Below are 13,893 nucleotides of genomic sequence, written 5' to 3'. Positions count from 1 at the left end.
AGAGCTGGAAATTCAACACCTCCATGCTATCAAACGAAGCGTTCCATACATTGGTAACTACATGGATAGACAACTACACACAAGACAACAAAGATTCTCCTGTTTCTCCGGGCCACAATGTGGGACGCTGCTAAAGCCACACTAAGAGGCCATCTAATGGTGTGGGGGCTGTGCTTTGGCAAAGTGGGTGGGGTTATATCCTTCCTGTTTGGCCCTGTCCGGGGGTGTCCTCGGAGTGGGCCACAGTGTCTCCTGACCCCTCCTGTCTCAGCCTCCAGTATTTATGCTGCAGTAGTTTATGTGTCGGGGGGCTAGGGTCAGTTTGTTATATCTGGAGTACTTCTCCTGTCCTATTCGGTGTCCTGTGTGAATCTAAGTGTGCGTTCTCTAATTCTCTCCTTCTCTCTTTCTCTCTCTCGGAGGACCTGAGCCCTAGGACCATGCCCCAGGAATACCTGACATGATGACTCCTTGCTGTCCCCAGTCCACCTGACTGTGCTGCTGCTCCAGTTTCAACTGTTCTGCCTTATTATTATTCGACCATGCTGGTCATTTATGAACATTTGAACATCTTGACCATGTTTTGTTATAATCTCCACCCGGCACAGCCAGAAGAGGACTGGCCACCCCACATAGCCTGGTTCCTCTCTAGGTTTCTTCCTAGGTTTTGGCCTTTCTAGGGAGTTTTTCCTAGCCACCGTGCTTCTACACCTGCATTGCTTGCTGTTTGGGGTTTTAGGCTGGGTTTCTGTACAGCACTTTGAGATATCAGCTGATGTACGAAGGGCTATATAAAAAATAAAAACAAAATAAAATAAAAAATACATTTGATTTGATTTGACATAAACAATCCCCAGACAGCACCAACTGGAGTCATCTTAAAGCAGCCAAAGCCAAACTGAATTTGGACTACACTCGGGAGATAAAAAAAAGGTTTTCTTTACTAAACAGAAATACCATGAGTATAGCAATAGGCCCAGTAGATTGCTTGCTTACCAATTAAAAAAGGAGCAGTCAGAGCGTACAATCATGGCTATCCGAACAGCAGAGGACAAGGTCACATATGACCCAAAAAATATCAATTTAACTTTTCATGATTTTTACTGCAAACTATATACCTCTGAGAGAAAACACACAGAGGCAGAACTCCACTCTTTCCTAGAGGGAATCTCGCTACCTAAACTATCAGAGACCGACCAGGAAGATCTCAACTCCCCCTTCACTCCTGAGGAGATCCTGGAGGCAATTACCTCCATGCCACCTAATAAGTCCCCAGGCCCGGATGGATTCCCCAGAGAGTTCTACAAAGCTTTTTGGCCCCAGCTCAGCCCTATCTTCATGCCAATGCTAGAGGATTTTTGCAAAAACGGAGTTCTTCCAGACTCAATGGACACAGCTCGCATTACAGTGTTGCTCAAAAAGGACAAGGACCCCCTATCCTGCTCGTCCTTCCGGCCCATAAGCTTGTTGGATTTCGACTATAAAATAATTACCAAATTGCTTGCCAAAAGACTAAACACTCTTCTTCCCAAAATAATAAAAGCGGACCAAACTGGATTTATTAGAGACAGATACTCTTCTGATAACATTCGCCGTCTTTTTGATATTATTGATCAAGTAAACGCACAGAAGACCCCTGTCCTGCTGGCTTCACTGGATGCTGAGAAGGCGTTTGACAGGATGGAGTGGAGCTTTCTGTTTTCAGTCTTAGAAAAGTTCAATATGGGCCCAAATTTTATAAATGGATCAAATCACTATACTCTCATCCAAATGCCATGGTGACTACTAATGGACTGAACTCTGACAGATTCCCTCTGGAACGGGGGACAAGACAAGGGTGCTCGCTGTCCCCCCTGCTCTACTTGTTGGGGGCGGAGCCTTGGCAGAGCTGATAAGGAGCAATCCAAGTATTATGGGTGTTTCTGCAGGCGGCCTGCAGCACAAGATTTCGCTTTACTCGGATGATTTCTTGCTCTACATATCCAACCCTGAGAAATCCCTCCCTCTCATTTTAGACACAATTGCTCAATATGGCAAGTTTTCAGGTTATAATATCAATTTTAACAAACCCACTGTCTGCCCTCTCAATATTACACTCACCAGCTCTATGAAGACACTATGTCCTTTCCAATGGAATACACAGGGGTTTCAATACCTCGGGATCTTCATAACACCAGATCTGAATAGCCTTTTCAAGGAAAATTATCTTCCACTCCTGGATCAAATCAAGAACGATCTCCAAACCTGGATCTCCCTCCCAATTAGCTTAGTAGGAAGAATTAATGTCATCCATATGAACATCCTCCCTAGACTGAACTATTTATTTCAGATGCTCCCATGCTATCTCTTAGTTTCCTTTTTCAAAACAACTAACCAAAGCATCACCAAATTTATATGGGGCAATAAAAAACCTAGGATCAAGTTTTCCACTCTATCGAAACCTGAATCTATGGGTGGTCTTGCCCTTCCCTCCCTTCAATTGTACTACTGGTCTGCCCAAATCCGCAACATGCTAACATGGATCACAAACAGACAAGAGTCAACGTGGATTCAGATAGAAGCCCAATCCTGTGGTTCATTGCCCTTCAGCTCAATTATATTCATGAATAACTTTAGTGAAATGGGCAACATAGCCAAAACCTTTGTGATTTACAGCACCCTACTAGCGTGGAGGGACTGTAAGAAATACCTGGGCATTTCCTCCCAAATATGTTCTCACTCGCCTATAGTAGGCAACCCAGACTTGCCAAAAGCCCTGAGGGATGCCAACTTTAATCTTTGGCATACCCTAGGAATCAGGACCTTTTCAGACCTATTTCATCAGAAAACCACTACACTGAAATCCTTTCAAGAGCTCTGCAGTGAATTCAATGTGCCAAGATCCCATTTTTTTTTAAATATCTTCAAATTAGACATGTAATTTCCTCATTTACCTCCAAGAGGAGGTTTAGAACTCAGTTGAATGAAGTTGAAACCCTTCTTGTCACAGCACAATCCATTAAAGGCAAAATATCTTACATCTATAGACTCCTTTCTGAGAAAGGAAGCTCCTCCTTTACTCCTTTGAAAATAATCTGGGAAAAGGACCTTGGTCTGACTATCAGTGATGAGTTATGGGCGGAGGTTTGCGACAGGGTATACTGCTCCTCTACCAATGTAAAAATGAAAGAATCTAATTACACATTTTTGTACAAATTTTATTATACTCCTTTGAGACTCCATAGAATGAAAACAGATATGTCTCCTAACTGTAAAATATGTACCTCTGAAAGTGGAACCTATATGCATGTATTTTGGAGTTGTAGAGAGATTGCCAGATTCTGGCAAATACTAGATGTACAGTTTGATATGACCCTGTGTATCTATCTTCTTAATGCCCAGCAGGACTTTCTTCTTGATCCTGACAGAGAAAATTTGCTTTTGACTATTACATACTTTGCTAAGAAATGTATTCTTCTATTGTGGGCCTCTAATACCCCTCCTACATTTAAAATGTGGATTGACCAGATTGTTGACTTTCTTCCTCTTGAAAAGCTCACTTATGACCTCCACAAGAGACAGCCCAAGTTTGATAGACTTTGGTCTCCACTATTCAACTATATTTCAAACTGGACAGAGTGAACGGGGTGACTAGGGAAATGCGCAGATACATCTTGTGTAAGGTACTGTAAAACCTAAAAACGAATTATTGGTCCGTCGTCTCAGCGAAGGCTAGAAATAGCTAATAAGAACCTTGATAGTGCTGCTGCAAGTGTTATATATGTTTTTTTGTGTTTTTATTTTATACATTTTTTGAGTACGTGTGCATATGTATGTATGTATGTATGTATATATATATATGTGTGTGTGTATATATGTGGGTGTGTATGTATATATACACTGCTCAAAAAAATAAAGGGAACACTAAAATACCACATCCTAGATCTGAATGAATGAAATATTCTTATTAAATACTTTTTTATTTACATAGTTGAATATGCTGACAACAAAATCACACAAAAATTATCAATGGAAATCAAATTTATCAACCCATGGAGGTCTGGTTTTGGAGTGACACTCAAAATTAAAGTGGAAAACCACACTACAGGCTGATCCAACTTTGATGTAATGTCCTTAAAACAAGTCAAAATGAGGCTCAGTAGTCTGTGTGGCCTCCACGTGCCTGTATGACCTCCCTACAACGCCTGGGCATGCTCCTGATGAGGTGGCGGATGGTCTCCTGAGGGATCTCCTCCCAGACCTGGACTAAAGCATCCGCCAACTCCTGGACAGTCTGTGGTGCAACGTGGCGTTGGTGGATGGAGCGAGACATGATGTCCCAGATGTGCTCAATTGGATTCAGGTCTGGGGAACGGGCGGGCCAGTCCATAGCATCAATGCCTTCCTCTTACAGGAACTGCTGACACTCTCCAGCCACATGAGGTCTAGCATTGTCTTGCATTAGGAGGAACCCAGGGCCAACCGCACCAGCATATGGTCTCACAAGGGGTCTGACGATCTCATCTCGGTACCTAATGGCAGTCAGGCTACCTCTGGCGAGCACATGGAGGGCTGTGCGGCCCCCCAAAGAAATGCCACCCCACACCATGACTGACCCACCGCCAAACCGGTCATGCTGGAGGATGTTGCAGGCAGCAGAACGTTCTCCACGGTGTCTCCAGACTCTGTCACGTCTGTCACGTGTTCAGTGTGAACCTGCTTTCATCTGTGAAGAGCACAGGGCGCCAGTGGCGAATTTGCCAATCTTGGTGTTCTCTGGCAAATGCCAAACATCCTGCACGGTGTTGAGCTGTATACCACCCCCATGGAGTCTGTTTCTGACCGTTTGAGCAGACACATGCACATTTGTGGCCTGCTGGAGGTCATTTTGCAGGGCTCTGGCAGTGCTCCTCCTGCTCCTCCTTGCACAAAGCCGGAGGTAGCGGTCCTGCTGCTGGGTTGTTGCCCTCCTACGGCCTCCTCCACGTCTCCTGATCTACTGGCCTGTCTCCTGGTAGCGCCTCCATGCTCTGGACACTACGTTGACAGACACAGCAAACCTTCTTGCCACAGCTCGCATTGATGTGCCATCCTGGATGAGCTGCACTACCAGAGCCACTTGTGTGGGTTGTAGACTCCGTCTCATGCTACCACTAGAGTGAAAGCACCGCCAGCATTCAAAAATGCCTAAAACATCAGCCAGGAAGCATAGGAACTGAGAAGTGGCCTGCGGTTACCACCTGCAGAACCACTCCTTTATTGGGGGTGTCTTGCTAATTGCCTATAATTTCCACCTATTGTCTATTCCATTTTCACAACTGCATGTGACATTTATTGTCAATCAGTGTTGCTTCCTAAGTGGACAGTTTGATTTTACAGAAGTGTGATTGACTTGGAGTTACATTGTGTTGTTTAAGTGTTCCCTTAAAAAAAAAAAAAAAAAATATTTTAATTGTATTTTTTTTTTAAGCCTGTCACATCTGTGAATGTTTTGTTGGTTGATTGAAAAACAAGAAAACTTAATAAAACTTTAAATGTATTTTTTTATTTTTTATTACAAAATAAAAAATCCTACAATGTGATTTTCTGGATTTTTTTTTCTCATTTTGTCTGTCATAGTTGAAGTGTACCTATGATGAACATTACAGGCCTCTCTCATCTTTTTAAGTGGGAGAACTTGCACAATTGGTGGCTTACTAAATACTTTTTTGCCCCACTGTATGTAGACAACTACAAATACCTAGGTGTCTGGTTAGACTGTAAACTCTCCTTCCAGACTCACATTAAGCATCTCCAATCCAAAATTAAATCTAGAATTGGCTTCCTATTTCGCAACAAAGCATCCTTCACTCATGCTGCCAAACATACCCTCGTAAAACTGACTATCCTACCGATCCTCGACTTCGGCGATGTCATCTATAAAATAGCCTTCAACACCCTACTCAACAAATTGGATGCAGTCTATCACAGTGCCATCCGTTTTGTCACCAAATTCCCATATACCACCCACCACTGCGACCTGTACGCTCTCGTTGGCTGGCCCTCGCTTCATACTCGTCGCCAAACCCACTGGCTCCAGGTCATCTACAAGTCTCTGCTAGGTAAAGTCACGCTTTATCTCAGCTCGCTGGACACCATAGCAGCACCTACTCGTAGCACGCTCTCCAGCAGGTATATCTCACTGGTCACCCCCAAAGCCAATTCCTCCTTTGGTCGTCTTTCCTTCCAGGTCTCTGCTGCCAATGACTGGAACGAACTGCAAAAATCACTGAAGTTGGAGACTCTTACCTCACTAACTTCAGTTGTTAGTTGTGTTAGTTGTGTTTGGTGTAGAGATTGAGACAGGACTATGTGTTTGGTGTAGAGATTGAGACAGGACTAGGTGTGTTAGTTGTGGTTGGTGTAGAGATTGAGACAGGACTATGTGTGTTTGGTATAGAGATTGAGACAGGACTAGGTGTGTTTGGTGTAGAGATTGAGACAGGACTAGTTGTGTTTAGTGTAGAGATTGAGACAGGACTAGGTGTGTTAGTTGTGTTTGGTGTAGAGATTGAGACAGGACTAGGTGTGTTTGGTGTAGAGATTGAGACAGGACTAGGTGTGTTTGGTGTAGAGATTGAGACAGGACTAGGTGTGTTTGGTGTAGAGATTGAGACAGGACTGGGTGTGTTTGGTGTAGAGATTGAGACAGGACTAGGAGTGTTTGGTGTAGAGATTGAGACAGGACTAGGTGTGTTAGTTGTGTTTGGTGTAGAGAATGAGACAGGACTAGGAGTGTTTGGTGTAGAGATTGAGACAGGACTAGGTGTGTTAGTTGTGTTTGGTGTAGAGATTGAGACAGGACTAGGTGTGTTTGGTGTAGAGATTGAGACAGGACTAGGTGTGTTTGGTGTAGAGATTGAGACAGGACTAGGTGTGTTTGGTGTAGAGATTGAGACAGGACTGGGTGTGTTTGGTGTAGAGATTGAGACAGGACTGGGTGTGTTTGGTGTAGAGATTGAGACAGGACTAGGTGTGTTTGGTGTAGAGATTGAGACAGGACTGGGTGTGTTTGGTGTAGAGATTGAGACAGGACTAGGTGTGTTGCTAGGTGCTCACCTCACTGTTACTGTAGCGAGCCAGCTCAGAGATGAACTTCATGTGGTCTTCCCTGATCTGAACCATCTGCTCACAGATATTATACTGAGGACTGCTGCCTGTTGAGGTACATGACCACCTGTGAACGGGGAGGAAAGAGAGATGAGACGAGGTGGATGGAGAAGAGAGAGGAGAGAGATGAGAAGAGAGATGAGGATAGAGAGAGGAGAGAGAGAGAGAGAAGGGAGAGAGAAGAGATGAGGATAGAGAGAGGAGAGAAGAGAGAGAAGAGATGAGGATAGAGAGAGGAGAGATAAGGATAGAGCGAGGAGAGAGAGAAGAGAGAGAGAAGAGATGAGGATAGAGGAGAGATGCTGATTGAGAGGAGAGATGAAATAGAGAAGAGAGATGAGGAGGTGGATGGAGAAGAGAGAGGAGAGAGGAGAGAAGAGAGATGAGAAGAGGTGGATGGAGAAGAGAGAGGAGAGATGAGGATAGAGAAAGAAGAGAGAGAAGAGATGAGGATAAAGAGAGGAGAGAGAGAGAAGAGATGAGATTAGAGAGAGGAGAGAAAGAAATAGAGAAGTGAGATGAGGAGGTGGATGGAGAAGAGAGAGGAGAGATGAGGATAGAGAGAGGAAAGATGAGGTGGAGGAATAGAGGGATAAGGCCTCACCGGTTCTTGTTCTCTTCAAAGTGTGCGCTGGTCTTGATGTACCTGGACAGCTCAATCTGCATGTCACCAAACAGAGGCACCACCTGCAGTTGCTGTTGGGGACAGATACATGAAGACCAGTCAGTTAGTCAGAGCCATTTCAGATACATGAAGACCAGTCAGTTAGTCAGAGCCATTTCAGACCATCCCAGTCTCAACATTAAACTTTTTTTTTAGAGAACGTACAACTCTGCAAAACGATAAACACCCACACACATACAGCATCATCAATATGTCTCAAACTCTCACCTTGAAGAACTTGTCAATCTTGATCAGGTTGATCCTCTTCTTGGCGTCCATTTTGTAGATGTTGCTGTTACTGCCATCCATCAGGTACAGACCAAACCCCATCACCTAGAGGTAACAGACAGGTACAGACCAAACCACATCACCTAGAGGTAACAGACAGCTACAGACCAAACCCCATCACCTAGAGGTAACAGACAGGTACAGACTAAACCCCATCACCTAGAGGTAACAGACAGGTACAGACCAAACCCCATCACCTAGAGGTAACAGACAGGTACAGACTAAACCCCATCACCTAGGAGGTAACACAGGTACAGACTAAACCCCATCACCTAGAGGTAACAGACAGGTACAGACCAAACCCCATCACCTAGAGGTAATAGACAGGTACAGACAGGTACAGACCTAACCCCATCACCTAGACGTAACAGACAGGTACAGACCAAACCCCATCACCTAGGAGGTAACAGACAGGTACAGACCGAACCTCATCACCTAGGAGGTAACAGACAGGTACAGACTAAACCCCATCACCTAGAGATAACAGACAGGTACAGACTAAACCCCATCACCTAGAGGTAACAGACAGGTACAGACTAAACCCCATCACCTAGAGGTAACAGACAGGTACAGACCAAACCCCATCACCTAGAGGTAACAGACAGGTACAGACCAAACCCCATCACCTAGAGGTAACAGACAGGTACAGACCTAACCCCATCACCTAGAGGTAACAGACAGGTACAGACTAAACCCCATCACCTAGAGGTAACAGACAGGTACAGACTAAACCCCATCACCTAAAGGTAACAGACAGGTACAGACTAAACCCCATCACCTAAAGGTAACAGACAGGTACAGACTAAACCCCATCACCTAGAGGTAACAGACAGGTACAGACTAAACCTCATCGCCTAGAGGTAACAGACAGGTACAGACTAAACCCCATCACCTAGAGGTAACAGACAGGTACAGACTAAACCCCATCACCTAGAGATAACAGACAGGTACAGACTAAACCCCATCACCTAGAGGTAACAGACAGGTACAGACTAAACCCCATCACCTAGAGGTAACAGACAGGTACAGACTAAACCCCATCACCTAGAGGTAACAGACAGGTACAGACTAAACCCCATCACCTAGAGGTAACAGACAGGTACAGACTAAACCCCATCACCTAGAGGTAACAGACAGGTACAGACTAAACCCCATCACCTAGAGGTAACAGACAGGTACAGACCTAACCCCATCACCTAGAGGTAACAGACAGGTACAGACTAAACCCCATCACCTAAAGGTAACAGACAGGTACAGACTAAACCCCATCACCTAGAGGTAACAGACAGGTACAGACTAAACCCCATCACCTAGAGGCAACAGACAGGTACAGAACAAACCCCATCACCTAAAGGTAACAGACAGGTACAGACTAAACCCCATCACCTAGAGGTAACAGACAGGTACAGACACATTGAAGATAATTAATACTTAATAGATGTTATCCAATATATATCCAATATACCAAATGGCACGCCATTTGGAACGCGGCCCAGCATGCCAGCCAGACGGTAGCGTACCTTGAGCAGCATGTGTTTCTCGTTGGGGGTCAGGTACATCCTGTTCTCATAGTAATCAACACACAGGTTGACTATGTCAGCCAGCAGCTCATCGTGGCCGTTAATCACCTCCAACTGCTGCTGCAGAGACTGGAGACAGAGAGAGAGAGAGAGAGAGAGAGAGAGAGAGAGAGAGAGAGACAGAGAGAGAGATAGAGAGAGAGAGAGACAGAGAGAGAAAGTCAGAGAGAGAGACAGAGAGAGAAAGACAGAGACAGAGCAGGAGTGAAACAGAGAGAGAGAGAGAGACAGCGGGAGAGAGAGAGACAGCGAGAGACAGAGAGAGAGAGAGAGACAGAGACAGAGCAGGAGTGAAAGAGAGAGAGAGAGAGACAGCGGGAGAGAGAGAGACAACGAGAGACAGAGATAGAGAGAGAGAGAGAGACAGAGCAGGAGTGAAACAGAGAGAAAGAGAGAGAGTGAGACAGAGAGAGTGAGAGAGAGAGCGGGAGAGAGAGAGACAGCGAAAGAGAGAGACAGCGAGAGACAGAGAGAGAGACACAGAGAGACAGAGACAGAGCAAGAGTGAAACAGAGAGAGAGAGATAGAGTGAGAGAGAGATGTTTAGATGACTTCAGTATTATATATTATGGATCCCCATTAGTTCCTGTCAAGGCAGCAGCTACTCTTCCTGGGGTTTGTTATGGATCCCATTAGTTCCTGTCAAGGCAGCCTTTCACCGCAGATGCGGAAGGGCCATATCGACGGATATCGACTGAGATTTTTGTATTACGTTAATTCGATTTCAGAGGGAAAAGGGTTAATGGCCCGTACTGCTCTGTTCTGGGCCAACTGTAATACACCTAATGCCCTCTGTGAAACCATATGACTAGGCAGTAGTCCAGGTGTGATAAAACTAGGGCCTGTAGGACTTGTTTCGTTGATAGCGATGTCATGACAGTAGAGCAGCGCTTTATTACGTACATACCTCCTCCCATCTTAGCTACTGTCCAGGGTTACACCAAGCAGTTTAGTCACCTCAACTTCCTCAATTTCCACATTATTCATTACAAGATTTAGTTGAGGTTTAGTGAATGATTTGTCTGAAATACAATGCTTTTAGTTTTTGAAATATTTAGGACTCTTATTACCTTCTGCAACTGACTGCAGCTCTTTGTTAGCAGTGATTTTACTTGCTGTAGTAGCTGGCGTGTATAGTGTTGAGCCATCCGCAAACATAGACACACTGTCTTTACTCAGTGCTAGTGGAAGGTCATTAGTGAAAATAGAAAAAAGTAAGGGGCCTAGATATCTGCCCTGGGGAATCCCGGATTCTACCCGGATTATGTTGGAGAGGCCTCCATTAAACAACACCCTCTGTGTTCTGACAGGTAACTCTCAATCCACGATATAGCAGGGGGTGTAAAGCCATAACACATACGTTTTTCTAGCAGAAGACTATGATCGATAATGTCAAAAGCCGCACGGAAGTCTAACAAAACAGCTCCCACAATATTTTTATCAATTTCTTTCAGCCAATCATCCGTAATTTGTGTAAGTGCTGTGCTTATTGAATGTCCTTCCCTATAAGCGTGCTGGAAGTCTGTTAATTTGTTTACTGTAAAATAGCATTGTATCTGGTCAAACACAATTTTTTCCAGAAGTTTACTAAGGGTTGGTAACAGGCTGATTGGTCAGATATTTGAGCCAGTAAAGGGGGCTTTACTATTCTTGGGTAGCGGAATGACTTTGCTACCCTCTAGGTGTCACGCCCTGACCTTAGAGAGCCTTTTTGTTTCTCTATTTGGTTAGGTCAGGGTGTGATTAGGGTGGGCATTCTAGGTTTTCTGTTTCTATGTTGGTGTGTTTGATTCCCAATCGGAGGCAGCTGTCTATCGTTGTCTCTGATTGGGAATCAGATATAAGTTGTCCGTTTCCTTTTGGGTTTTGTGGGATCTTGTCTTTGTTTGTTGCACGACTAGCTTTACGTTGGGTTCGTGTTCTTTGTTTTTTCCCGGTGTTCCGTTTTCAAATAAAGTGAGAATGTACGCCTGCCACGCTGCACCTTGTTCCGGTCATTTTCATCTGATGACGAGCGCCAGGCCTGAGGGCACACAATCTCTAGTAGGCTTAAATTGAAGAGATTGCCAATAGGAGTGTCAATATCGTCCGCTATTATCCTCAGTCATTTTCCATCCAGGTTGTCAGTCACAGATGATTTGTCACTGCTGATAGACAATAATAGTTTCACCTCTTTCCCACTCAGTTTACGGAATTCAAAATAATTAATTTGGTCAGTTATGCATGAATGTGTAGGTTTAGAGTTTGTGGCTAGCATGTCATGGGTAAGTTCGCTAATGTTGCCAATGAAAAACAAATCATTAAAATAGTTAGCAATATCAGTGGGTTTTGTGATGCGCCATCTGATTCAATGAAAGATGGAGCTGAGTTAGTTTTTTTGCCCAACATTTATGGTTCTACAAAGCTTTTTACTATACTTTAAATATAATCTATCTTTGTTTAGCCACATGATTTCTAAATGTACAGTACGTTTGCCAATCCACGGGCCACAGTGTTTCAGTTTCCTCAGTCGAGTTGGGATGGAACACACCAGAACGACCAGCCACAGTGTTTCAGTTTCCTCAGTCGAGTTGGGATGGAACACACCAGAACGACCAGCCACAGTGTTTCAGTTTCCTCAGTCGAGTTGGGATGGAACACACCAGAACGACCAGCCACAGTGTTTCAGTTTCCTCAGTCGAGTTGGGATGGAACACACCAGAACGACCAACCACAGTGTTTCCCGTATATTAACTTGGTCAGAGTGAAATGAAATACTTCTGCCTTTTAAGATCAGAGCGACAAGTTAAAACAACTTCCATATCTTCCTCATATCTTAATCAGATCGGCCACGAAACCTCCATGTTAATTATACCCAACAATAAAAGCAACAATTTCACTGAGTTACAGTTCATATAATGAAATCAGTCAATTATAATAAATTCATTAGGCCCTAATCTATGGATTTCACATGACTGGGCAGGGGGGCGCAGCCATGGGTGGGCCTGGGAAGGCATAGGCCCACCCACTGGGGAGCCAGGCCCCTGTGGCATTGTGTTGTGTGACAAAACTGCACATTTAAAAGTGGCCTTTGATTGTACCCAGCACAAAGTGCGCCTGTGTAATGATAATGCTGTCTAATCAGCCTCATATGCCACACCTGTCAGTTGGGTGGATAATCTTGGCAAAGTAGAAATGCTCACTAACAAGGATAAAAACTAATTTTTGCACAAAACTTGAGAGAACTAAGCGTTTTGTGCGTACGGAACATTTCTGGGATCTTTTATTTCAGCTCAGTAAACATGGAACCAACACTTTACATGTTGCGTTTATATTTGTGTTTAGTATAGCTAGCTATCTATTACTAGCTATTAATACTGGAAGTGTAGCCAACCCTATTCAAATATGTATGTAATTATTGTTAACTAAAAAAACAGTAACGTTGGCTTGTGATGTCATGGAGATCAAGAGATCAAATGAAACAATTAAACTGATTTACAGTTTCAAAGAAAGAGAACATCATTTAATTAGCATTTTGGAGTAGAATGTCCCAGAGTGATCTTGTTGTGGTTGGCCAGGTGTGTGTGTTACCTGAGTGATCTTGTTGTGGTTGGCCAGGTGTGTGTGTTACCTGAGTGATCTTGTTGTGGTTGGCCAGGTGTGTGTGTTACCGGAGTGATCTTGTTGTGGTTGGCCAGGTGTGTGTGTTACCTGAGTGATCTTGTTGTGGTTGGCCAGGTGTGTGTGTTACCTGAGTGATCTTGTTGTGGTTGGCCAGGTGTGTGTGTGTTACCTGAGTGATCTTGTTGTGGTTGGCCAGGTGTGTGTGTTACCTGAGTGATCTTGTTGTGGTTGGCCAGGTGTGTGTGTTACCTGAGTGATCTTGTTGTGGTTGGCCAGGTGTGTGTGTTACCTGAGTGATCTTGTTGTGGTTGGCCAGGTGTGTGTGTGTTACCTGAGTGATCTTGTTGTGGTTGGCCAGGTGTGTGTGTGTTATCTGAGTGATCTTGTTGTGGTTGGCCAGGTGTGTGTGTTACCTGAGTGATCTTGTTGTGGTTGGCCAGGTGTGTGTGTGTTACCTGAGTGATCTTGTTGTGGTTGGCCAGGTGTGTGTGTGTTACCTGAGTGATCTTGTTGTGGTTGGCCAGGTGTGTGTGTTACCTGAGTGATCTTGTTGTGGTTGGCCAGGTGTGTGTGTTACCTGAGTGATCTTGTTGTGGTTGGCCAGGTGTGTGTGTTACCTGAGTGATCTTG

The 13,893-nt window shown here is 44.4% G+C and overlaps 1 protein-coding gene across 12 annotated transcripts in view; it reads right to left on the bottom strand.

Moving 5' to 3' along the window:
* The window catches only part of cyfip1 (cytoplasmic FMR1 interacting protein 1), a 123,075-nt gene that overhangs the window by 80,964 nt on the left and 28,218 nt on the right, over window positions 1-13,893 (bottom strand). For all 12 annotated transcript variants that reach the window (XM_090227922.1, XM_090229256.1, XM_090227467.1 and 9 more), the window contains 4 exons: window positions 9,601-9,729; window positions 8,021-8,125; window positions 7,733-7,824; window positions 7,078-7,195 (listed from right to left, as the gene is read on the bottom strand). In XM_090227922.1, the coding sequence (XP_090084048.1) occupies window positions 7,078-7,195; window positions 7,733-7,824; window positions 8,021-8,125; window positions 9,601-9,729 (444 nt within the window). The remainder of the gene's footprint in view (window positions 1-7,077; window positions 7,196-7,732; window positions 7,825-8,020; window positions 8,126-9,600; window positions 9,730-13,893) is intronic.

The sequence above is a fragment of the Oncorhynchus mykiss genome, chromosome 1 (assembly GCF_057628025.1).
Source record: "Oncorhynchus mykiss isolate SJ-2025 chromosome 1, ASM5762802v1, whole genome shotgun sequence".
In the NCBI taxonomy this organism is placed as follows: Eukaryota; Metazoa; Chordata; class Actinopteri; order Salmoniformes; family Salmonidae; genus Oncorhynchus; species Oncorhynchus mykiss.
Note: the sequence above shows the minus strand (reverse complement) of the source record. Positions and strands in the feature narration are given on the sequence as shown.